Here is a 26,722-nt window from a genome sequence, read left to right on the forward strand (position 1 = left end):
GGGTCACAGGAGAGGATTGCAGAGCAGTTTCCTGCTTTTCACCTTGAGGACAAGGTGAGTCTTTGGGAGGGGAGTAATGTTAGGCGGGCCCCTCCGGTCCTTACTTACTCTAGGCGGGCCCCACATGGAGTTAATTCAAGGGTTGGAGGGAAAATTTGAATGGAAAGGGGGGGAATTTGAATAGAAGGGCTGTTTAGGGATTTTGTATGGGGATGAGAGTTAAAGAGGGGGAAAGGGGGGAATTAGGTCCTCATCTTGAATTTGAATGAAAAGTTTGAGATCTCATTGTGTGCTTGGGCTCTAGGGTTTGCTAGAGACTTGTGGAGAGTTGTTCTTCCTCTCGAATCGAAGGACGTTGTATCTTTCTTTGTTTTCTTGCATCTACTAGTGGAAACCTTGTTTCTTTTCCTTACTTTTCTCTGTTTGGGTGCATTTTCTGCTACGGAGCTGCTGTAAAACTGCTGGGACAGCAGTTTTGCTCACTGTTTTGGGCTGATTTTGACTAGGGTTGCTTGCGAACTCAAGTATTACCTTAGGGTTACTTGCGAACTCAAGTATTTCCTATCAGTTTGCCAGACAGGTAGGGTTAGAGTTTCGTTTTTCAACATGATTCTAAATTCGGGTGGGGTTTGGGTTGACTTGGAAACCCGATATTAACCTGAAATGACTCGGAGGCATCCAGACACCCGGACTCCATCGTTTGCAGTGAGATCTTATGCCCGCGCTTGTGAGCCGCACTCGCCCGCAGGCTGCAGCCCTCGATCTCGCGTCCTAACTCCGCCCACCGTATATACCTCATCGCACCGGACTCTGCAATCCACACCACAATGCCAGAAGCCATTAAGCCCTCCCGCGGAACCGTGCTCGTTCCTCATGTCCAGACTCTGCCCTTCGCATCGCAGGACTAGTAAGCCCTTATGCAGACCCACGCTCGCCGCTCGCATCCGGACTCTGCTCTCCACATGCAGTGCTAGCGAGCTCTCCCACGGACCCTCGCTCGCGTCCAGACTCCATCAGTTGTTTTCCGGTTTCATAGGTCGAGTCGGATCAACTCGGTAACCTGTTGGGTAGAGTTGGGCTCTGAATTTTTGGCCAATTTACAAAATCGGGTTAGGTTTGGGTCAACTCGTTTGGACTAGGGTCAAGTTCAAGCCTGACCCCCAAACCTGACCCGAAATCCATTTTGACACCCTTAGGGTACACGATGCTGGGGAGCTCGGGTACATAGCGCTGTACATGAAAAAAAAATTGAGTGCAAAGCACTCAAACCTAAGTAGGGGGAGAACCCTCTACAACCCCAAAGCAAGCCTGACATATTGAATTGAGGTCCGAGGTAGCAGTATAACCCAATTGATCATCACAGTTAGATTCCACACAAAACCAACAATAAATAAGCCGATGGGGGTCTAAATACAAATATTGATTTTTGTGTATACATGCTCTTCAATTTACTTCCATATGTAATTTTAGTTTTTGCACTTAGATTTCATTATTTATAGAATGTAGATTTAGATTTAACTATTGATCTATTATTGGTAAATTTGGAAGAAATTAAATTCTATATTGAGTTATTTTGTTATGAAGATTGACTATTTGTACATAAATCCAGGTACCAATTTAAATTAAAATCCGCCCATCAATTTCCTGCCATTGTCGTCTATCGTAAAGAATCCAAAACCAATGTAAATGTATTCTTGCTAAATAAACTTGTATGAATATTTCACCACAATAATGCAACCTTCCAAAGGTTTCCATTGTATTCACAGTGACATTTGGGGATATGCTAGAGCTAGTAGTTAATAGGAACCCGTTGATTTATATCCATATGAAGATATGTTGGGTATACCTCAACAACAACGATATTAAACCATTATCTTTCTACATGAATCATTTTTCTCCATTGTGTCTTGTTAAGAATTGGATTCTCATTTAAATCTAATAAAAAAAGGTCGTCTCTAATATTTTCTAATCAAGTCTTTTTAGGCATACATCGACATTTCTTAACATAGGCTAAAATCTAATACACCTACTCTCCTAATTGGGTAATCGGAAGACCAATATTTTATGTGTCCAAACCATCTAAGGCAAGGTTTAAAATTAGGTTATTAAGCCTCGAGGCGGTTTTCGTCCGTGAGGCGAGGCGTAAGCCTCACGGACACAGAATTGCGTAAATGAGAAATTAAGGGTTTTATCAGGATAATAATAGCAATATTCTATCTTACAATAAAAACATCTAAATGATATATGAAAATAGTGAAAAGTAACAAAATAGATGCAATAAAATCATGCTAGAAGTTTCAACTTCGCCGGAGAGAGGCGGCGTCGGCGGGAAGGGAAGCCGGCCGTAAGGACCGTGCGGGAGCTCTCTGTTTCGCGAACTGGAGCTGTGCAGGTAGGAAAAATTCGGGAGGAGCTGCTGCCGTGTGGGTTTAAGGAGAAAAAAACATTAATTTTAAGTGGGTGGGCCCATTCCCATGAGGCGTAGGCCTCACTAAGAATTGCGCAATTGCGCCTCTGAGGCGCGCCTCAGTCCATGTGAGGCGTACGCCTCTTCCAAGGGTGGAATTGCGTAAGCTTCGAGGCGGTTTTGGGACGGATTGCGCAGAGGTGCGCCTCTTATTGTGCAATTTTAAACAGAGATCTAAGGTGACTCTATCTAATCTTATCCGCCACTAGAGCTACTCCAACCTTTTCACATATATACTACTTTCTCTTTCTGTCTCTAAGAATGAAGCCACTCATCCACCTAAGCATCCTCATGTCAGCAACACATAACTTAATTTTATGCTTCTCTTTTAATGACTAACATTTTGTGCTATAAAACATTGTAGGTCTCACCACCATCTTATAGAATTTTTCCTTAAGTTTGAGGTGTACTTTTCTATCACACAACAAGCCTGATGCAATCCTCCACTTCTACCATCCAACTTGAATTATATTAATAGTATCCCCATCTATTTTACCATCTCTTTGAATAATAGACATGATATTTAAAATGTGCACTCTTATTAATGACTTATCACTCAAAGACACAATTCCCCTACTAGATCTATTAATATTAAAATTACATTTTATGCATTCAGGTTTAGACGGCCCTCTGGGTGCAGTAAAAAAAATCTACTCGGATGAAAACCTTTAGACTCTAAGGTTTACCCTCCATAATTCAAATTTTCCTTCAACTCCCTCTCTAGTCTTATCAACAAGAAGAATATCATCAGCAAAAAACATACACCATGCAAATGTCTAGTAAGAACTTCCATGGCCAAAGCATAAAGATATGAGCTTAAAGTTGATCCTTAATGTAATCCAATTGAAATAGGAAAATAGTTGATCAAACCACCTTGTGTTTGAACACAAGTAACAACTCCTATATACATATCCTTAATGACTTAAATATAAGCATTATTAACTCCTTTCTTTTCTAGAACTCTCCAAGCACTTGTTTGAAACTTTATTATATGCTTTCTCTAAATCAGTAAATATCATATGTAGATCCTCCTTATTCTCTCTGTACTTCTCCATCAAACCTCTCAATAAATGTATAGCTTCCAGAGTAGACCTACCAGGTATGAATCCAAATTGATTTTGAGAAACATTGGTATCATGTTGTAACCTATACTCAATAGCTCTCTCCCATAGTTTTAATGTATGACACATTAACTTAATTTCTGTATAATTCGTACACTCTTGTGCATCACTTTTATTCTTAAAAATAGGAACAACACACTCTCTCTACTCATCTGATTTCTTTTTAGTATTCAAAATAATTTTAAAATATTTCGTAAGTCAAGAAATTCTTTCGTCTTCTAAGCATTTCACACATCTATTGGAATATCATCAGGTTTGATAGCTTTTTCATATTGCATTTTCTTCAAAGTCTCTCTAACTTTGGTTTTATTAATATAACAATAAAAACAAAAATCTCTATTTTCATTTAGGGTGCTAAGGTTGCTAAAGTCATTCATAGTCAATGTTGGGTATACCTCATGAAATAAAAATCTAAAGCTTATGCCTTGTTCAAGCAGTTCCATAAACTTATAAAATTATATTTCAAACCTGTATCAAAATCATTCGCAATGACAATGAGAAAGAATATTTCTCGCATGAATTTACTCAATAAATTCACCATCAAAGCTTTTGTGTCTGTACCCCACAACAAATTGGGATGGATGAGAGAAAAAAAAAATCATTTATTGGAGAGAAAATAATCAACCATATTCACAAACTATGTTCCAGACTCCTACTGGGGGAGGCCATTTTCACATATTCCTACTTTATGAATCATCTACCCTCCAAGACACTTAATTTTAAACTTCTGCAAGTGTCATTCTTGATCAATATCCTTAAGGAATCTGGATTCCTTGTCTCTAAGAGTTTTTGGGTATGTTATTGTTGTGCACAACCTCCATCGAATCAGAAGAAGTTTCATCCAAAGGCCATAAAATGTATATTTTTTTGGACACCCCAATTCAAAAGGATTATAAATGTTACTCTCTAACCTTTAAGAACTTCTTAACTTCTGTTGATTTCATATTCCTAGAAGATAATCCTTTCTGACTCACAGTAAGGAAGCAATAGTAAGAATTTCCTTGAGACTTTACTATCTCCCTTATTATCTCTTTAATTGTCTCTAATATCTTCTATTCTACATCTGATTCCATATGATTATCAAATTCCATACCCTCAAAAATAACTAACCTAGGGGGAGAACTCATCACGGAAAAACCCATTATTGTGCATTTAAGGAAACCAAGAGTCAAGAAAGAAGACAAATCATCAGCCCTGGGAGGCGGCCTCAATGAGAGAGTTGTAAGCGATGATCTTGATTTACTCGTTATATTCAGAAATGCTTAAGAGTCTGACCCAATACTTCATTGCAAATTATTTGGTGCACTGTTCACTATCTTCATAGTTCAAGGCTTTAACCACCAAGATTGAAGACATTGCGATACATAGAAATGTGGATGAGAAACTTAAAAAACTGGAATGGTATAAGGCTGTTTTTGAATAAATGAGAGCTTTCAAGGAAATTGGCAACACACGTGATATTTTATCAATTATCCCAAAAATACTTATTGAAAGAAAGTGATTATTTGCTGTAAAATTTAATGCCAATGGTGAAATTGACAATTATAGAGTAAGGTTAATAGCTCAAGGCTTCACTCATACTCATGGAATAAACTAAGATGAGATATTTGCTCTAATTGCAAAATAAATTCTATTCGGGCTTTATTCTTCTTATCTGAGTCTGGATTGGGAGCTTCATCAACTTGACATAAAAAATGCCTTCTTAAATGAGGAAATTGAAGAAGTGTACATGAAAGTTTCTCCAAGTTTTTAATAAGAAGAAAGATAAGATTGTCAGTTAAAAAAATTCCTCTTTGCTCTAAAAAAATTACCATGTGCTTGGTTCATTAGATTCAATTCCACTCTAATTAAGTAGGGATAAACAAATGAACTAAAGGGGGAGTTGAAGAAAAAAAAAATTGCTTGGAATGGAAGTTGCAATAAATAAGATATTGTAAGAGTTGGATGAGATTTCCACTTGTAATGTCATCACCTTTTGTTTAAACCCAGAGGCAAGAAGCTGGGAGGGAGCTTATCGATAGAAGCTCCAAGCGACATCTAGGAAGAACCTTCATATATAGATCAATGAATAGCAACGACGATGCCAGGAAGCCCTAATAAGAGAACTTTATTCATATTCCCCCCCTTACTTTTTTGGGTTTAGTACTTATCATTTAGAAAATTGAGTATTGAAGTACAAATTTGATGTAGGTAATATTCGAAAGTATTTTGCCACCAATTTCAAATTCTTTACCAATCAAACCAATTGGCATCACTTGGGTTTAATACTTTTCTTTCACTAATGCAATGTTTTGCAACTTGTGGTTTGGCATGATTTGTCAGCTTTTCATTCTTAAATTGTTAATTTTGATGTTTATTATGCCTTACATGATTTTGTACCTTTTTTTTTTTTCAATGCAGAGCTACCTGGCGTTCTTAGTGTTATGCTGAGCAGGACCTTTTCACTTCATCATACTGGAATGCTCAATCTTCACGGAATGGGTGATTTTTGAACCTTTCCAAAGCTTTTACACATACAATTTGGCTCAGATGGCTGTTGAATGATGATCATGTAAGTTTTAATATCCTTTTCTGATATTGTGGCGAATACTGGATTGCTTTCAATTATGCTGCTGTTGTAAAAAAATAAAAGTTTTGTTTGAAGTACTATAAATATAATATTGTGTGATTACTGCCAAATGCTGAAACTACATAAGTGACAGATCTGTTTGTTCAGAATTGTTGTGAAATTACTGTTTATAGTTTTGAGATGACATTGATCTATTTGGTAAAAGTGTTTGCTATTGTTTTAATCCAAGTTTTGATTGAATGGATATTATATTGATTAGCGATGTTACAGAATTAATTTAAATAGATTTAGAAGTATCATGTAGAAGTATATGAAGTGCAAAAAAAAAAAACCTATTTATCTTTATATCAAGCGAGAATTATGAAATATTTATTGATTATTTCAACAAATTAGTTACCAGATATGTGGGCTTAGAAATGCTACCTAGTTTGATTAGGATCAGCAGTAATTTTGCTAGAGACAGATGAAGTAGACGACAAGCTTTACTTTGAGATTTCTTCTTTAGTAAGGATTTTTTTTTTTTTTTTTTTTTTTTCATTTTGTATTATGAACTTGATTTTTTTTTTAAGATTTTGTATTAATTTTCCATCTTCATTTCAGGAGTTCTTGATTGAGGATGTTGCAATGGTCCAAATTGTTGGAATAAATATTTTTGGGTTCTGTTCTGGGGGGCATTGTTAGTGTTTATGAATTTCATCATTTAGCGTTCATTTGAGATAGCTTTTTCGCTATTTTCTAAGGCTCTTTTTGTGGCAGCTTTTTTACTGCTTCTTAAAATAGCTTTCAAGTACAAATATTAAAATTTGTGTGCTCAAAAGCTGTTTTAAGAAGCAGTAATAAAGTAATCTCAAACAAAGCCTAAAACAACTTTTTAGTACACAAAATTTTTGAATTAATTTTTTTTTATTAAAAAGTCATTTTAGAAAATAGTGAGAAAGCTATCCAAACTAAACCTTAATATGTATATAAAGATCAAAAAAAGCCAATGAGGTCAATTATATGGCATACCTTTACGAAGGAGCCTTATTAGCATCAAATGACTCAAGGACTTGTAGAGATAGTAATTGGGGAACATATGGGTCTTTGGATATAGATAATATGATTAGATGTTTATGGGCATAAGCAATCTCTTTGATCAAAGGTTTATACTTAAATTTATTGGGTTTATGAGATTAATGATATTATTATGTTGGTAAGATACAAGGTGATGATATGCAAATAACTTCTCATAAATCATGGCATGGGCAAATGAATTGAAAAACAGGGATAACATGCAACAAATCTACAAAATGCATAGTTTATTAAACATATCATGATAAAAAATAAATAAAAATCATTCACACACTACATTACCTTTTACATGTCAAAATATCTTCATATGCATGATATCAAGTGAATCATCATATCATGAAGTAAACCATATCAATATCATACATTTACCTTCTTAGCATTATCAACTATTATAAAATAATGAAATATGCTTATCAAAGTGTTATGATAGAATAAATATTGAAATAAACAAATTGCATATTGCAGACATACATTGTATTTAGGTATACTCCCAATGCATGCGATGAGATTACAACTAATAATTTAAACTACACCAATCATTTAATGCATAATTAGAAGGTTCTCTTAGTCTTCGTTTGGGATAACTTTCCTACTACTTTTTAAAATAATTTTTTAGTTAATTTTTTTTTTTGAACTTTGAAATTTTTTTACTAAAAAGTTATTTTAAGAAGCAGTAAGAAAGTTGTCCCAAACGAAGTCTTAGTCATTGATAATTGGTGGTGTTTGGGGAAAATCAAGAGGATCCTAATAGCCTTCTATTTGAGTAAACTTGTTCAACATTTAATCTGATTTGGATTGGAGATGTTCTAACATCTAATGTTGTTGGGCCAAAGTGTATCCTGTTGATTAATTTAAGCTTTGTTTGGGATAGCTTTTGACAGTTTTTTTTTATTGCTTTAAAAAAAAAAGCTAAAAAATTATTTTAGAAAGCAATAAAAAAGTTGTCTCAAATAAAATCTTAGTCTTTTAATTGATTCATCCATGAAGTAAACTCTTCTTAACCATAAAAGTAATATTCCGATTAAAATTTTGTATCCGTTAGCAAAAAATGGGGATAACTTTGCACCGGTAAAACTTTCACTGTAACTTTTTATATGTCAAAGAGATTATGATTATGCACATTCTGAATATTTTCTGGAAAATTTTCATCGGATATTCTGAATCTGATGGGTTTTTAATGAATATAAAATTTTCAGAATTTTAAAAAATAGTGCAATAGTACAATAAAAGTTTTAAAACTTTGTTTTATACAATCTCTGGTAATCTGGAAATTTTCTGAAACTGTGCATTTTTGTCTCGTTGAATTTTCTGCTGTCTATCGTTATACAATATGATGATATTTTGCTACATGCTCAATTACTCTATATTTGTTATAATGTGTTGATATATGTGCCCATGTGATTAAATGATATATGTTGGGAGATATAAGGGGTTAGAATCCTTTGAGTTTATATCTGTGTTAGGGAATTTCTGGGAGGCATAAGGGGCCAGAATCTTTTGAGATTCTGTCTGGGTCCGGGAAATGTGATCTGATCTGAATAACTTTGTATATCTGATATGTTCTAGTGCTGTAAGCACAAAGAGAGTCATAAGGGGCCAGAATCTTTTGAGATTCTATCTGGATCTGGGAAATGTGATCTGAACAATTCTGTGATATGAATTTTTATTCAATTATTCTGTACTGTTATTTAATTCATCTATTATGTACGATTATCTGTTATTTAATTCATCTGAATTCTGTACGGTTATCTGAATTCTATACGATTATCTGAATTCTGAACAGTTATTTGAATTTTGTACGGTTATCTGAATCATATAATGCTTGCTATGTATTTATGTTTTGTGATTCTCAGTTCAGCGAATTATTTTTAAACTGCAATTAATTGCTTTTAAATCTTTAGTAAAATATTTGAAATAAAAGAGTATTTGGAAATTTAGATCGGCTAGTGTGACTTGCTGAGCTGTTAGCTCACTGTGGTTTTACTCATGATTTTTAGGATATGGTAAAGGAAAAGAGGTTGTGGACTACCTGTTCAGGATCTGATATGAAGTTATAGGTATTTTGTAATTTTGATTTTTGTACAGTCATGACTAGTTTACTTTCAGTTATGTAATTCTGTCTATAGCCATGCATTATAGTATATATAATGGTTTTGATGAATGAAAGAAACTTTATAGATGAGTTATTCAATATTTGGATATTTTAGTAGCTCTGTGGTTTAACATTATGTTAATAAATATCGACAGAAAAATCTGGAAAGAATTCCAAAACTAGATCTTGGGGTTCGCCTGTTACGGCTCAATACGATAGGATCTGTCCTGATCAGGTTGGGTTGTGACAAATGTGATAACCATGTATATACCCATCTCATCAAATGGACTGCTCTCACTTCTAAATGCATATCATATCATAATGGAGGGAATTAGACTTCTAGGCCTATACTTCTTTGTCCAAAAGATACTTAAAGATAGGACATTGGATAAGAAACATTTATATTTAGAGTCCTACTTTAGGTGTGATTATAAAATCATATAAATTTTATTCTTTATAATTATCATAATAATAAAATTGTGCCAAAGAATATCTTAAAGCATTTGGGATATTATTTTCTCTTAAGTTCATTGAAAAAAGTTTTTAACGTTGGAATGAAACACATTTTTTTAGATAAGTGTAAATGGCATTTTTGTTAAGCGTAGTTGTCAATCGTTTTGGAGGTCTTAGCTCTCTATAAAGATTAGTCTTATGAATTTTAAACTTAAAAAAAAAAAAGGGTTAGCCGAGCAAGTCAATCCTATATCTTCCATAAATTATGTCGGATATATGTCTTGATAACCATACAACATCCATTAAATAAAAGATGTGTGTGGCATACATAGCCAACCAACCCTTTTATGAATTTTAAACTTGATTTTAAAACTAAGATCATTAGGTCAGAAGTTTGAATTAATCTACCATTTGTTTAACTAGTTGAGTATGCATTTAAGAAATAAGTTTTTCAACTTTGATCTAGGTCGCAATGGTGTCAGCTTTCTTGCATAAAATTGGCTTACTTCAAATTTTAATTGTAAGATTTGGTTACTTGTTAGGCTCTTAAGCTCATTATATGCGGTTAAATGATTTTAGGTCAGGGCAAGAGATCATGAGTGTGAGACTGATTATGATTCCTTATGTTTTATTTCTTTTTATTTTAGTTATTCTTTTATACACATGATAGAATAGTGATAGTATGATTGTATAGATCTTGGTAGTGTATATGAATTTTTGAGAAATGAATACTAATGTATATAAAGATGTTTTGAATTCTAGAATTATTTTGGTTATTTATTTTTTATAAATGAAGTTAGATAGCTTTGGTGCTCTTTATAAAAAGATAATAATAATTATTTCAAATTAAATTCCGAGGCATCACAATTAAGATAAGAGAATAGTTATTGTAAGAATTAAATTCCTGCATGAGTTGTAAGAATTGATAGTGAGTCGAGTAAATTGGGTAGATTAAGGTGCATTCTTTTGCATATAGTTGATTGCATGTGCATATTATTCAGATCATACTAAATCGTACATGTGACCAGTTGGATGGATCTGGTATAGTCAAATATACAATATAAGCAACACAGTGCAGATCCAGTGCCATTAGATAGTGTGATGCAATTAACTACTATTATAGCACATGTAATTGGGGATACGTAGAGTAAGTCAGTTGAAAATAAAGAAGAGGAGGGAGACAAACACTTACAGACATTTCATAAGTTGAAGCCTCCGTTATTCAAATGAGTTGTAGGACCTCGGACTACAGAAAATTAGTTATTGAGGATAAAAAAGATCTTTGACAACATGTAATATTCGGAGAGCTGGAAGGTACTGTTGGCTTTGTTCTTATTTGAAGGAAAGGTTGAGAGATAGTGGGTTGGGCAATAGAGAGAGAAATTTCAAGGGAAGATAAATACTAAGATCATTTGGGACGAGTTTACTATAGTATTCAGGATGTGATTTGTATCTCCGTCAGCCTGACGACATATACAGAAATCTTTCATTAAGTTGGAGCAAGGATGCGAGTTAGTGATGCAGTATGCGGCCGAGTTTACTACTCTTGCTATGTATGTTTCTTATTTCATCCCTACTGCTGAAGAAAAGTACTATAGGTTTTTGCACGGGTTAGACAGGGAGCTTATGCATCCATTTGTACCTTTACGGATCTAGGAGAGTTTGGAGTTAGCAAAGCAGGCTAGACTAAAAGAAATTGATTTGGCAGCACAAGCATCCAAGTATGAGGTAAGCTCTAATTATGATGTTAGCAGGAGGAGGGGCAAAGATGAAGTAAGCAGGGATATAGACAGAGATAGTATGAGTTAGAAGAAAAGTAGATATAGTGATTCGAGGGGATCTATATAGATATTATATACTGAAAGTTACGACGAGTGCATTCATTGTGATGGCAATATTTGGGCTAGTGCTACCTGTTGACTAGATAATGTTTTTGATATGGAAAGTAGGGGCATAAGGTAACAGACTGTCCTCATAGAGAATTTGGAGGAAGAATTTATTCTAGTAGTTAGAGGGAGATTGTTGCACCATAATCGATTGCACCTACTTCGGTGATGCAACATGTGCACAACTTATAATATCTAGAAGATCGACAATAACCTGAGAGTTCTGCTGGTTAGAAGTTTATTTTTAATTATTGTATGACATAATATATCATAAATAATTGAATGACATATGATAGAATGAACTACTTGATTGTATGATTTCTTACAACTTTTAATTGGAGTTTGATTTGATTTGAGTTTTGATCATACGAATTTGGTTTAAATCATTTTGTGCATGAATCCTTAAGAGAAATATTGAGAATGACATTTTTTAGGTGGGTAGATTGTAATAGTATGTATTTTAATCCAATAAAATAATTTTTTTTAGTGTCAATATAAATCCAAATCATAAATCGTCATTGTCATACCATTAATTTAATAATATTTTAATTACATGATTTTTTTCAAGAGAGAGAGAGAGAGAGAGAGAGAGAGAGAGAGAGAGAATGGAACTTCATATTTAGAGGCCATATAGCAATTTTGGTTTGCCGATCTATTTGAAAAATTTGCCTGCCTCATTATAAGAAACCATCACCTTTTTTCTGATTTCAATTATTTCATATTTTTGATATTTTTGTGATAAAATTTATATTTTCAACATCAAGAAACGAGCATAATTTTATATTGGTAAAAATTTTATGGCATAATTTTTTATAGTTATAAAGATTAAGATTTTTCGACTAGTGATTTTTGTCAATTTAGAAATTTATTTTAACATATAAAAATAGTATTTTAGTTCAATTAAAGCTTCATGATATTGTTATATATAATCCCTAATAATTTGTTTAATTTTTAAAAATATTTATTTTTACTTAGTAGGATTTTATGTTGCCTGCCTTTATGATATTTTGACACTTTTTGAATTAAACTTAATTATATTTTATTTGGTGCAAAACATTAAAAATAAATGTGGTTATACGATTGAGATTACCATTATAGTACTATGATAATAGTGTGTGTGTAAAAGATAAGTAAAGACTGGTTAACCTGTATAGGATGGTGGGCTGATGGGCTTTCCTTTAAATATTGTGATTGGATGTTATCCTTTACTGATTCACATGATACTAATTGAGAGTTATAAAGAGATAATTATCATGCCAACAGGCAATGAAAGAGTGGCATCTTTGTTTATTAAGCCAATGATTTACTAACACTGATATGATACTGAAAAAATACTGCTATAACCAGAACTTTTACTTATTTAATATGTCAATTATAATGCATTCTACTAAATCACTGCCACTGTATGGCTTTACTATTATTTTCACCCATGATAGTGATGTTATTATTATTCTATTGTTATTAATATGATGATCACGTGATGTATATTGAGTATGTGCATTGGACACTAACTTTGTGCTGACATTGACATAATATTTTTGAGTATGTGATACATGAATACAATTATATTTATATAATTTTACTGTATTGACATGATGTCGACAATCTTTATTGATGTTTTGATTTGATGTTTTATATGTTTTCTATTTTGATTGTGGTATTTGATATGATAATTATTTTAGTAATTTTACACATATATTGATTTACTAATTTCTCTATTATATTACTCTGTGATCATGTGAATGATACTTTTATGATTTGACTGCTAAAATGCATATTGCTCATTTACCTTATGTTCAGTTCAGTTGTAGAATTTGGTTGCATACTGAGCTCCTAAGCATATTATATGTGATTAAATGATTTCAGGTCAAAACAATAGAGCAAAAGTGTGAGACTGATCAGGATTCCTCAGGATATGTTTTTTTTTTTAGTAAATTTTTTGTACTCAGGATAGAGTAGCAGTAGTATGATTGTATAGATATTGAGTAGTGTATATATTTTTTTGAGAAATGAATACAAATGTAAATATAGATATTTAGAATTCTAGTGCTGTTTATTTCTAATAAATGAAGTTAGATAACTTTGATGTTATTTATTAAAAAATAAAATAATAATTCTTTCAAATTAGATTATGTGACATCATAACATTGACCAATATTCTTATGTAATAACAATATTCTCTCTATTATTGTGACAAAATTAGATATTTTTATTTATTTTTTGAGAAAAAAAAAGCAAGTTCCTTAAATTCAATTTTGATGAATTTTTACAAAATGCATAAGTTCAGTTTCTAACATAAGTGTTTTAGGAGGGTCAAGCTTAAGATGTGTTTGAGTTCAATAGATCAACTGAGTTCACTATGAGAGTAGTGTATCATAAGGATTGAGTTTATCGTGTGGGTTGAGTTCTTCATTAGGGTCAAGTTTCCTAAATTTGTTTTCTTTGAAGATAACTTTGACTAATTTATAATTTTGAAAATTTTGAAAATTTTTGACAAAGAATTGCACAAAATATAAATAAACAGTGTTTATAGAGTTAATAAAAAAAATGTTATTAAAGGATTACCCCCCTATTTTGTTCTTTATGGCTCAAGTTATCTCAACTCCAAGTTTTAGGCACTTCCTTTCCATTATAGTTTTAAAGTCAATAGGCCCCAAGGCTAACTTGTTCTTTGATGATGCATGATCCTTTTCAAGTCAACTCGAGTTTCAAGTACTATTTTCCTAGTGGTTGCATTCAACGTATGGAAAAGTGGTTTTTTGTTTTATAACCCTTCTTAACTTCCTCGTATCATCTTGAGGTTTATATTTTGAGCTTGGCAAATAAACCCATGCAAATTTGCAATCCTTCCTCATTTTGTCTCCATTAGCTTAATTGTGCATCAAAACATGTAACAAATCTTCTACATGAAAAATCTTGGAGGTATTTCACTTCTCCTTGATATTCAAACAATCGACATATTATATAGTTTTCATTTAAGCTAAGAAAAGTATGCCATGGACCTTCTAAGGTTGGCATGTTCGAATATAAAACCATTCTCAATCCCCACCTTCGAAATAGCTGATGTCATTCTCCTCAACCACTAACTTCTCCAACTTTGATTTATATTGCCTACTAATGACTCAAATATCTTACCATAATCATGTTGGAAATTTCTTTACCAGTGAATTTGCTATATGATCACATGCATCATCCCCTCGTAGGCTAACTTCTCAAATGCCTATTTCGCTACATCAAAGTTACCTCCAACTTCAGCCTTCCCATGTAATGTGAAAATTTGACTCTCCACTCTTACTCAAATCTCGATTAGGCCAGTGATCCCTATTACCATCTTTCTTACTGCAAGTTATTGCTCATATTTGGGTTGCACACTTGTATCGTGGAATGTAAAAAAGCTGTCAATTGTATCACGCTTGCTGACTAAAGCATAGTACCAATCCTTGGTTTTCGTAGAAACAAATATCATCTAGTCACACAAACTTCAAGGAATTTCGCACATCGATTACTCTACTCCATCACACCTTAATAACATTTCTACACATGCTTTAGGCAAACAACCTATTACTTTATAGCCACGTGAAACACATTGAAATCACACCCACAAATTGCCACCCGGACTGCTTTTGACACTACAATCGACACCCCCCCAATTTATATTACCCACTAATGACTTAAATATCTTAACATTACCATGTTGGAATTTTTGTAGTTGTGAATTTGTTATATGATCACACACATCATCCCCTCGTAGGCTATATTCAACTTCTCGAATGCCTATTTTGCTACATCAAAGTTACCTCAAAAAAACTGACTCTCCACTTTTACTCAAACCTCGATTGGGCCAATGATACATTATTATCATTCTACTACAAGTTATTGCTCATACCTAGGTTGCACACTTGTGTCGTGGAATGTCAAAAAGCTGTCAATTATATCACGCTGGTCAACTAAAGTATAGTACCAATCCTTGGTTTATGTAGCAATGAATATCATCTAGTAGCACAACTTCAAGATATTTCACATATCAATTACTCTACTCCATCACACCTTGGCAATAAGTAGGATTTAGTAAATCTTGTAAATTCTGAATTTAATAAATCTTGAAAATTGTTTAGCAAGATATCTATTAAATCTTGTGAAATCGTTTGACAATGCAATCTAAGTTTTTAGGTAGTTAGTTCATTAAAAATTTAAATTTAATTAACATTTAAATATGAATTGCTTATTAGTTTTAATTTTAATTTTAATTATCATCAATAAATTATAATTGGAAGCTTTCTCAATTATAAAAAAATAAAATTAATGATTTAATTACTAAGGATAATACTAATTATCAAATTTATTTAGTTGCATTCTAAATAATATTTGATTACTAACTATACTAATAATTATATAATTAATTATTTAATTATTGTTTGAAATAACAAATTATTTAATTATATGTTTAAGCATTATTTCGTCTAGGGTTTGCTTTTTATCTTCTCTATTCGTCGTTGCTGTTCGACATCGTTGCTTCGCATGAGAGATTTGCACAAGTCGCTTCTTCAGCTCCTTCTTTCGTTTTTGTTCTTACTTCGCTGCAACGATTCGCTTATTCCTCTTCTTCGACGACGTTCCGTTCCTATCGGATCGGAAATCACCACATTTCGCCGACGGGAGCTCGCTCTCTGTGAAGGTAATTATCTTTCTCCCTTTCCGCCTCGGTTCTTTGGCCAAATCCTGTAAATCCGCTGAATTCCTGGATTTAATAAATCCGGGATTTAGGTCGAAAAGAGGGAAACGGAGGTTTTATTCCGCCGTGAGTTTTGTCGGGTGCTCAAATTACATTTGACAGGATTTAGCATAAATCATGCTCAAATCCTGCATAAATGCTGTTGCCTAACAGCCCTTGAAAGTCAAATCTTGGTTCGCCAATTTGAGGGGAGGTAAGAACAGTTAAATTAGCTCCCCGCTAACGGAGCTCCAAGTTCTCCAATGAATTCTAATGGAGCTGTCATTAAAGAATTCCCAACACTTTTTCTTCTTCTTTGCTCGTTTAAGGATTTTATGAGCTGTGATGGCTGAAGGATAGCAAGAACGATACGGCAAAATTCACGATGTGCACATCTAAGCTTCTCCGTATATGCTCGCTTGATGCCGAGAACCCTATAGATTCCTCGCTCAGAGAAGCCTTCTCATCTCTCCACGACCGCCTCAAACCCCCATTCCCACTAACAATCCCTTCGCCATCCGAATACTCGCAGCTCAACCTCGCTCTCGCCTATGGCATCCTCACCGAGCCCCACCTAGCCAAGACCCACCTCACCCATCTCCACGCAATCGTCATTGATGGCTACAATCACTTCACCACAATCCTAATCAATCTCTCCAATGAATTCTATCCCAAGCTCCTCCAAATCCCAAAATCGCAACTTCTCTGGATGTCTTCTAAGCTCGTCCAAGTCGCCGCCGTCAAAGTCGAAACCCTAATCATCTCTCTTCTTCGGCAGATCAAAGGCGGCGACTTTTCCGAGCCCAACCTCTGGCTTTGTTCCGAACTAATAACCATTTTAGCCAATAACTGGGATTGGTTATTGGAGGAGCCCTTGATTATGAAAAGTTCATTGTTTGTGTTCCTTCGCTTGCTGGCCGACCACTACAGATTGGTTGGTAGACCAGAGTTAGATAAGTTGAAAAGGATGGAGATTGAATTCTGCATTCGGGTTTTAAGAGAGCATTTTGATATATGTCTACATATTGGTCGAGATTTAATTCGGCTTCTTCAAGATTTAGTTTTTGTTCCAGAGTTCAAAGATGTATGGATGGATTTTTTATCTGATCCAGGAAAGTTTGGAGTGCCAGTTTTCATGGATATCTCGCAACTTTATCGAACTAGAACGCCTTCACACTACTTTTCACTCACGATTACCCCTGAGATGGAGACTCAATTGAGATTTCTGCTTAATCATGTAAAATGGGGGAGCCAGAAGAGATACCAGGCTTGGTTTGCAAAGAAGCATTTTTGCACACCTGGAAGTGAGACTGTAATTGTTGATATTGTCAGGTTCATTTGCTGTGCGCATCATCCATCAAATGAAATCATTCAATCAAATGTTATTTCTCGATGGGCGATCATTGGTTGGCTATTGAAGTGCTGCAAGAAGAACTACTTCTTGGCTAATGTGAAGCTTGCTTTGCTCTATGATTGGATGTTCTTTGATGAGAAGGTTGATAATATAATGAACATAGAGCCTGCAATGCTTCTGATGGTGAATTCCGTAAACCAATATATCGATATTACTCACACCTTGCTGGAGTTTTTGTTTCTGCTGGTTGATAATTATGATGTACAAAGGAGAGAACTGGTTTTTAAGGGAGTTTCAAATTCGTTCAGTTTATTGGTTAGGAAAGGAGTTGTTCATTCTTTGGAATCCTTAACTTCTTGCAACCAACTTTCATCTGTATTTAGAGAGAAGCTTGCTTCAATGATATCAAGTTCAGACCTTACAACTGTGAAAGGATCATCTGAAATGTGTGAAAGACAGGTAAAGATGGCCTCCACCACAAAATGTAATGTAGATTCTGGCAAGGTATCTGTTGCCAATTTTGAGCTACAATGATGCTGGTTTACAGTGAGATCTGACTGAAGACATATGGATGAGACAATTTGATGTTGATATTTTAAAACTGATTCACAGAGGATTAACCAGAGATACTTAGGGCATTTCCAAGCGAAAATCCCATTTTTTACTCCAAAATGCAGTGAAATTCATAAATGATGTGATTCATCTTCAATCGAACCCCATTTTACACGCTTCTGTAACCATCTTTCTCCTCTTTCGTGCGTTTCTTTAGCAAATCGGGTTGAGAATGAAAAATCGCGTAGGTGAACAATATAACGTCTCAAGGCAACTCATCTTCCTCTAAGTGAAACCCACCCAAACTCTATAATATAGCAGCCAGCCCCAAGTTCTCTACACAATTGACTTCAAGGATGATGCTCATTTTCATTATTATTAGTATGAAAGATGGTCATGAGTCACATTTAATGAAAAATATTTTTTTTTATGATTTTATCTTTTCTTTTAAAATTCTCCTAGATAGTCTAAGTGTGTCCAGAAAGAACCAGAAGTGTCATAGAAATATATCAAGAAATGTGGTATATCTTGAAGTATACTAGGAAAGCAGTAAATGGAAGACATACAAGTTGAGAAAGAATTGGAAGTAATAGTATGCACATACAAATCCTCATCCACTCACTCACCTAATATATTAACTTAAATCATCATAGTATATATAGTGAGCTAGAACCTATATTATTTATGTTTTAAATATGGCTACTATACTGGCCTTTAAAGTTTGCAAATAATTATATTAATACATGAATAAAACCCTACTACATAAAAGATAGCAAGTAAGATGTGAATCCAAGGGGAATAGATTAACAAATAGGGGTGACATGTAAAAAGAGTATGGGGTGGCTAACCTTGCTTAAAGCATATGTGTTTTGATGACTTGGATTGATGAACTTATTGGGTTAAATGATCTAAGGGTCCATATCATGTTATCAAGGAAGATTGACACATAAGCGTGCCGAGATTATGGCTCCTTGAAAAAAAACATACAAGTGGTTTTGCCTTGGGGGAGTTGATGGTTTGGTGACATTGGGTTGGTGGGTTGATGAAGATGATGGAATTGGACAAAGAGGTCACTCGGTGTCTTTGGAGTCAACGGGATTCAGAGCCAGTGAGTTGGATGGATGTTAGGTCTACAATTTTGGGTAGCAATAACATGATGGCATTGAAATCAATTTGTGCATGCATTTTGAAGGATTTTGTGCACTTACATATGTGCCTGGTTTTACATATGTGCCTGGTTGATGACTAAAGAATAACTCATGGGATACCAATCATTTAGGCCTTTCTGACATCTAAAGTTGATTGGGCACATAGGTTCACCTTTGCCTTTCTAACAACTAAAGTTGGTTGGGTACATGGGCTCACCTTCGAGAGTTTCTGAGGACGCATGTAAGGAATCTTAGGGTGTATCTAAATGGATGCCAACACTCCCCCATTATTTTGATTGACGGTGGCCAAAGAAAGATAGAGGACTTTGATAAAAATAATATATCAACAAGACAACATAAAAGGGGAAGTGGGAAGGTGTTAGAGAAAGATACATTCTAAAGAGATGTGACTATGAGGTTGAACTACTCTAAATGAGTTATACAATGAGTGAAGATAAGGCATGAGGGACAAAGTAAGCTAGCAGCTGTTATAAGGAAATGACATACTTGGATGGGGAGTCACCAAACATCAAAGAAGAAGACGATGATGTGAACTTGTTAGCAACGAGATTCATTAATAGAGAAGGGACATCTATTGAGCGAATGGAACTTAGGTAGATATTGAGCATGCTGCAAGGTTTGTAGAGCTGATGATAAGAGTGGGTGGAAACTCAAGAATAATGGAGCTAGGAGACTATGAATAGTAAGTACACATCCAAAATTTCTACCATTTGAAATGGGGCATATTTATAGGGAAAAAAGCAAGACCAATTTCTTGGTGAAATGACTAAGAGTATAGATTATTAAAAAAAATATAGCGACGTGAACCCTATTGCAAATAAGGCAATGCCCTATTGCCTAGAGAAGACTAATAAAAAAGATGGATTTTGGCATATTCCACATGCCTCATTCATTGAGAAGTCACTGAATTTAAAAGGACATTATCCAAGGAGATGTTGGCGCAGATCAATGATAAAAAATTGATGGCTCTAAATCCATCCTTTAGATGGTGGTGTTATGGAGTAGACTCCTCGAGATAACTTATTGATATGGTTAGTGAAGTCATGATTACTAATAAGGCTTAATAACATTAATAATATATGTTAGGGTGTCTGGATGATTGGTGATTTGAAATTAACCTTGAGTGAGGTGGAAACTAAAAATTGGCTCAAGATAATATCTGAGATGTATGCGACTCCTAATTAAGAAAACTTATCTATAGTTGATAAGGGATTCCATTAAAGGCAATGAAAGGAATTTTGATTATAACATCATAGATGTTGATCACAATACCATGAAAAGACAAACAACTAGATAAGGGAGGCATCCATGAGTGATGAGAAAGGACTTTTGTGAATTGTTGGAAGCAATGATATCCATGATGTTGAAGAGTCATCAAGCATATCATTGAGACTACAAACATGTGATATGGGGCACATAAGTGAGTATTTTAGGTATTGAAAAGCAAATTGATCATGACGGCCAATGACATATGATAGTGCCGTTGATTAAGAGTTAGCCAAGGGTGATCAAACCAAATCTTGAAGCATATATTCCAAAATGTTAGAATCATCTTATCATATCCATACTTTAAATAACTATTAAAGTTTCTAATTAACCTAGGGGATGCCTCATTTTATTGATTTTTTAAATTGAATATACTATTTAGGTCATGTCTAAGGCCAATATTTTTAAATTAATACTTATCTTTGAAATTTATGAATAGATATTTATTTATTTTTAAACATAATTCAACTTTATAAAAACTTTCTTTTTAATTATAATAAGATTAAAGTGACATATCTTAGTTTAAATAGATCATTGACACTAGCGAGCTTGGTAGCTTCATCAAAATCATATGAATTGATCCAACCGCACATTCGCTTTAATGCATGCTAGATGCTATGATAGGACACACCCTTAATCAAGTAGTTTAGGGCTATGATATAGTTAGGCCATTTTCCTACAAACTCCCTTTGGTGCATGGCATTTTGTGTGTTAGATAAGTTTGCTTAGTGTGCATTGGTGTGGTTGCTTAATTCCACTAGAATAAATATAATTTTCTCAATAGTTGTTCAACATATGAACATATGCTATTTTACTTGGCATGTGTCATGTGTTAATATTTAAAATGTCAAATAAATGTTTTATCTGGTACTTGACACTATAATTTTCTAACCTTGTTTTATTTTATGTACATTATAAACTACTTGATTTGATATATATATATAATGAAACTTCATGTCCATAGGTACATTCCAATTTTGACCCAATAGTAAATATCATTTTATGAGAGGTAAGGATCAAGAGAAAAAAAATCTTGATATCTATACCTTATTCCACATGCTAACTTTTTGCACATTTGTAATTATGTATAAAACTAGAATTAGGTTCTACTTATAGAAAGCCCAATTGCCATTTGTTTTTTTCAAGGGGATTGTATTTGTTGGCCCAATTGCACTAGGCTTTTTTATTATGTTTTATTAACTCCCTATACTTCTTTTTAGTATGTTTGTAGGTTGTTTACTTTTAATTTTTTTAAAATATTATGATTTTTTTCAAGATATCCTATGCATTGATAGGCTTTTAGTGAAATTTTTTGCTATCAACTATAATTAAGTTGATAATCAACTTAAAATTAATTTAGAAAAGTTTTCTTAAAAAATCAAAATTGCAGGGAATTAAGGGACAATCTTTAATTTTAATTTTTCTATCTAAATCTCCTAAAGAAGGTGCAAAGCATAGCATTCATCAATTGACCCTAGTTAATGCATATGCATATCATGACATGAACTAATGCATATAATTAGAAGATTTTAATTAAGAATAGACAACTTTGCATTTATTCATGTCCTTAGGATAGATAGTGTAATAGCCCATATTTTGATCCAAGCAAATAATTTTTTTTAAGGAGTAATTATAAGTCAAATTTGAAAAACTTTTTCGTCATAAGATATATATTAGTGTTTTAATTTCATAATTTTTTTTTCATAATTTTTTGGCACGGATAAAAATCCTTAAGAAATATACATGTGTCGATACAAGTGGATATTTTGGAAGCGTTAGGTGTTCATTTTGCAAATCAATTTCACAAATATTTTCTAAATAAAATGATTTATTTTATTGATATTTTTTTATAATTTTTGAATCCACAAAAGAATTTATAAAAAAATTATAACAAAAATTGATTAAATTTTATAATTATATATTATTATTGATACATCACGCAAAAACTATCTTGATCGGGCACGAATCTAGAGGCAAAAGCTAGTTGGAAACTTCAAAAATTAATTTCGGGAGCATATGAACTCCGATTTCAGCAAGCTGTGTGCGAAATACTCGTGCAACGCTAGGACGCGAATTTACAAACTCTACCGCCGCATATATTCTCACACGCAACAATTATATTATTATTTTAACACAAATATCTTATTCCATTATTTAAAATATCTTATAACCCATTGAATTTTCTCAAAATCGGTCAACAAAGAGCAACTTAAGTAATTTGAGAGAAAATTTAAGAAGAGAGAAAGGAAATATATGATTTGGATATTGCGAAACGATTTTTGTTAGTCAGACTTGTAGGAAGATTTACTCGTCTCGCTGTAAGGAATCATTATCTTATTTCTGATTTAAAAATTTTATATTTTTGATATTTTTCTCATCAAATCTGAATTTTCATTACAAAAAATAATGATAATTTTATATTGGTAAAATTTTCACTGTAAATTTTTATGTGTTATAGAGATTGAGATTATGAACATTTTGAGTAATTTGAGATTTTTCACAAAGTAATTTTAAAAATAAAGCTTTTTTTTAGCATATAAAAATAGTGATTTATTTCAACTAAAGCTTCAAAATATTATTTTATGCAATATTTGGTAATTTGGTCAAATTATGAAAATATGAATTTTTTCTCATTATGATTTTTATTGTTTACTCTTAGAACATTTTGACACTTTCTGAATTAAGCTCAATTATACTTTATTTATTACAATATATTGAAAATGAATTGGATATGTGATTGAGTAATAGTTGGTTGATATTACTGTTATAATACTGTATTAATAATATATGTGTAAAAGACAAGTAAAAATTGGTTGACCTGTTGGTTGGAAATTGATTAACCTTTAAAAGATGATAGGCCGACGGACTTTTCTTTAAACACTATGATTTGGTGTTATTCTCTACTAAATTACGTGATACATTGATTGAGATTTATAAGGAGATGATTACTATGCTAATGGATAAAGAGTAACAACTTTGTTTACTAAGTCAACAGTTTACTAACACTAATACAATAGTGAAAAATATAGTGATAGCCAAAATTCCTATTTTTTTGTATGACTACTAAAATGAATGTTATTGAGGCATAGTTCATATTAATGTATGAATTTATTATTAACTCTGTCACTGATTTATTGATAAAAAGAAGCATGTTATATTTATTGAGCACACAATATACAAGATATATTATGCATGTGATTAAGATATTGATAAAAAGTAATACTATATTGATTTGATTTCAATAGTCTTTACTAATGCTTTGATTCTATACTTTATCCAATTTTTATACTGATTGGTATTACGCACATGACAATTATTTTATAGATTTGATACTAGTACTGATTACTTGATTTACTGGCTTATATACTATAATATCTTACTATTTATAGATTATACTACTACTATTACATTTGAATTTTACTATTTTTGTACTGTTTCAATTATCATATGAATGCCACTGCTATAATTTGATCCCTAACATGCATATTGCTCCTTTATCGTATTTTGAATTTAATCGTAAGTTTTAGTGACATGGTGTGCTCTTTAGCTCATTATATGCGGTTAAATAATTTTAAGTCAGAGAAAAGGATCAAAAGTATGTGGCTGGACAAGATTATTCAGGTTCTATTTCTTTTTATTTTAGTTATTATTTTGTACTCATAATAAAGTATTTATGATATGATTGTATAAATCTAGAGTGGTGTAAATGATTTTTCAAAATGAATACAAATGCATACATTGATGTTTTGAATTATAGAATATATTTTTGCTATATATTATGGAATATTATTAGATGAATTTGATTATTATTAATTAAAAAATTAAAATTTCCAATATAGATTGAGGGCATTACAATTGATATCATAATATAGTTGTTGGAAGAATTGATTGTTATCAGAGTTGAAGGAATTGATTGAGTTTGATAGAATGGGTAGAATGTGTAGTTTAGGGTACATTATTTTACATACATAATTAATTGCATCTATATATTATTCAGTTCATATCAAACCGTGCAGATAAACAATCAAATTGGATCCGCTAGAGTCAAATATACCCGTTGGCAATAAATTGTAACTCTAATAGCATCAGATAGTGTGATGCAGTTCACTAATATTATAACACAAGTAATGGGGGATGCATAGAGTAAGTTAGCTGGAAGCAAAGAAGAAGAGGGAGATAAACATTTATAGATATTTTATAAGCTGAAGCCTTTGGTGTTCAAAGGAATTGTAGGATCTTAGGTTGTAAAAAACTGGCTATTAAGGATAGAAAAAATTATTGACAACATGTAATGTCTGGAGGGCTGGAAGATGCCATTAACTATATTCATATTTAAAGGAGAGGTAGAGAGATAGTGGATTGGAAAACAGAGAGAAGTTTACGGGAGGAATAATACTGAGATCACTTGGCACAAGTTTACTAAGGTATTCAGGATGTGGTTTGTACCTTCTGCGGCTCGACGACAAATGTTGGAAGCTTTTATCAAGTTGGAGCATGGATGCAAGATAGTGATGCAGTATGAGACAAAGTTTACTATCCTTGCTAGATGTGCTCTTCACTTGATCTCTACTAATGACGAAAAGTTTTATAGGTTTCTGCAAGGGTTGAATAGGGGCTTAGATATCCGCTAGTACCTCTATGAATTCAGGAGTTTTCTAATTTGGTGAGGAGGGCTAGATTGAAATATATTGATTTGGCGGCACCATATCTAGATATGAAATGGGCTCCAAATATGATGCTAGCAGAAAGAGGAGCAGAGATGAACCAAATAGAGAGAGAGAGAGAGAGAGAGAGAGAGAGAGAGAGAGAGAGAGAGAGTGACAAGAAAAGTATATATAGTGATTCGAGGGGATCTACATCAGTAGTATGTACTAGCAGCTACAAAAAGTATATTCATTGTGGTCGATGACGTGAAGGTCAGTGCTACTTATTGACGGGGTAATATTTTCACTGTGGATAGTAGGGACTATCATCAGAGGGGATTTAGAGGAAAATTTGATTTTGGTGTAGGATAGTCCATACATACTATAGGACAGAGGATTATAGGATCAAGAGCATATAGTGAAAGAAAAACCAACATGATGGATGACAAAGTTGTTAGTGGTAGTTAGAGGGAGATGTTGCTCCATGACTGAGTGCACCTACTCTAGTGATGCTACATGTGTATAACTTACATTATTTTAAAGATCAAAAACCTGAAAGCTCTACTAATAAGAAATTTATTTGAATGATTGAATGGCATAACATATCATGCATAATTGAATGACATATGATACAATGAACTGTATGACTGTATGATTTTTTACGAGTTTTAATTTGATTTGATTTGATTTAATTTTTTATCGTATAGATTTGGATGACATGTAATTGAATGAACTGCATGACCAAGAAAGGCAATTACGTGTCTTCAAACACCTATTTATAAAGCACAACATTTCCCTGCTTGCTAAGCAGTCACAAATACTAATTTTCATGCAACGAATTTCTCCGCCTACTAAGAAAAGCAATAACTGATACTTATATCATGTAATCACATTTCCCTGCCTGCTGAGAGAAGAAATCACGGGCACTTAATTTCACGCATACAAAATTTCCACATGCTAATAAAAGAAGTCACAGACACACGCATCATGCATGAAAAATTATAAAATTAATAGTGTCTAGATTTATACCTTAGCAGTAAGGCGACCAAGGTGGCGACGACAACACAAGAGACTTTGGGGGTGGCCGATGGCTTGCCTGAGAGAGAACCGAGAGAGGGAGGGAGGAGAGAAGGGGGGCGATAGGGTGAGAGGGTTTAAGTGAGAGGGAACGTGAGGAGGGGTATTTTAGGGATATTAAAAAAAAATTTAAATCTCTCTTCAAATATATAATTAATCGTGCATCAACTTGCTCATCATATCATCATTATTTGCACACGTCAATGTCGCCTCAATTTGATTTTCGGTCGACATGCATCTAGTGAGTTACACGCAGTTTCGAACTCTTTCGCTTTTGAATTTCATCTTACT

The 26,722-nt window shown here is 33.2% G+C and overlaps 2 protein-coding genes and 1 non-coding gene across 3 annotated transcripts in view; 2 read left to right on the plus strand and 1 right to left on the minus strand.

The window, feature by feature from the left end:
• LOC110104811 (subtilisin-like protease Glyma18g48580) overlaps positions 1-6,361 on the plus strand; it is an 18,930-nt gene extending 12,569 nt beyond the window's left edge. The window contains exon 3 of the mRNA XM_020834074.2: positions 5,989-6,361. Coding sequence (XP_020689733.1) covers positions 5,989-6,080 — 92 coding nt within the window. The 3' untranslated portion in view covers positions 6,081-6,361. The remainder of the gene's footprint in view (positions 1-5,988) is intronic.
• A 3,634-nt stretch (positions 6,362-9,995) lies between these two features.
• Positions 9,996-10,121, minus strand: LOC114579230. Its single transcript, XR_003700139.1, has one exon. It is a non-coding gene; the product is annotated as a U11 spliceosomal RNA (small nuclear RNA).
• Positions 10,122-16,127: 6,006 nt separating this feature from the next.
• Positions 16,128-18,461, plus strand: LOC110104804 (integrator complex subunit 3). The gene is made up of 2 exons (XM_020834064.2): positions 16,128-16,334; positions 16,700-18,461. Exon 2 carries the CDS (start codon positions 16,756-16,758, stop codon positions 18,256-18,258), a length of 1,503 nt encoding a protein of 500 aa, XP_020689723.1. The 5' UTR covers positions 16,128-16,334; positions 16,700-16,755; the 3' UTR covers positions 18,259-18,461.
• The last annotated feature ends 8,261 nt before the right edge of the window (positions 18,462-26,722 follow it).

The sequence above is a fragment of the Dendrobium catenatum genome, unplaced genomic scaffold (assembly GCF_001605985.2).
Source record: "Dendrobium catenatum unplaced genomic scaffold, ASM160598v2 fragScaff_scaffold_231, whole genome shotgun sequence".
NCBI lineage: Eukaryota > Viridiplantae > Streptophyta > Magnoliopsida > Asparagales > Orchidaceae > Dendrobium > Dendrobium catenatum.

Bases quoted from the DNA above. Each gene is read 5' to 3' on its own strand.
- LOC110104804 (XM_020834064.2), top strand. From the start codon at position 16,756: ATGTGCACATCTAAGCTTCTCCGTATATGCTCGCTTGATGCCGAGAAC.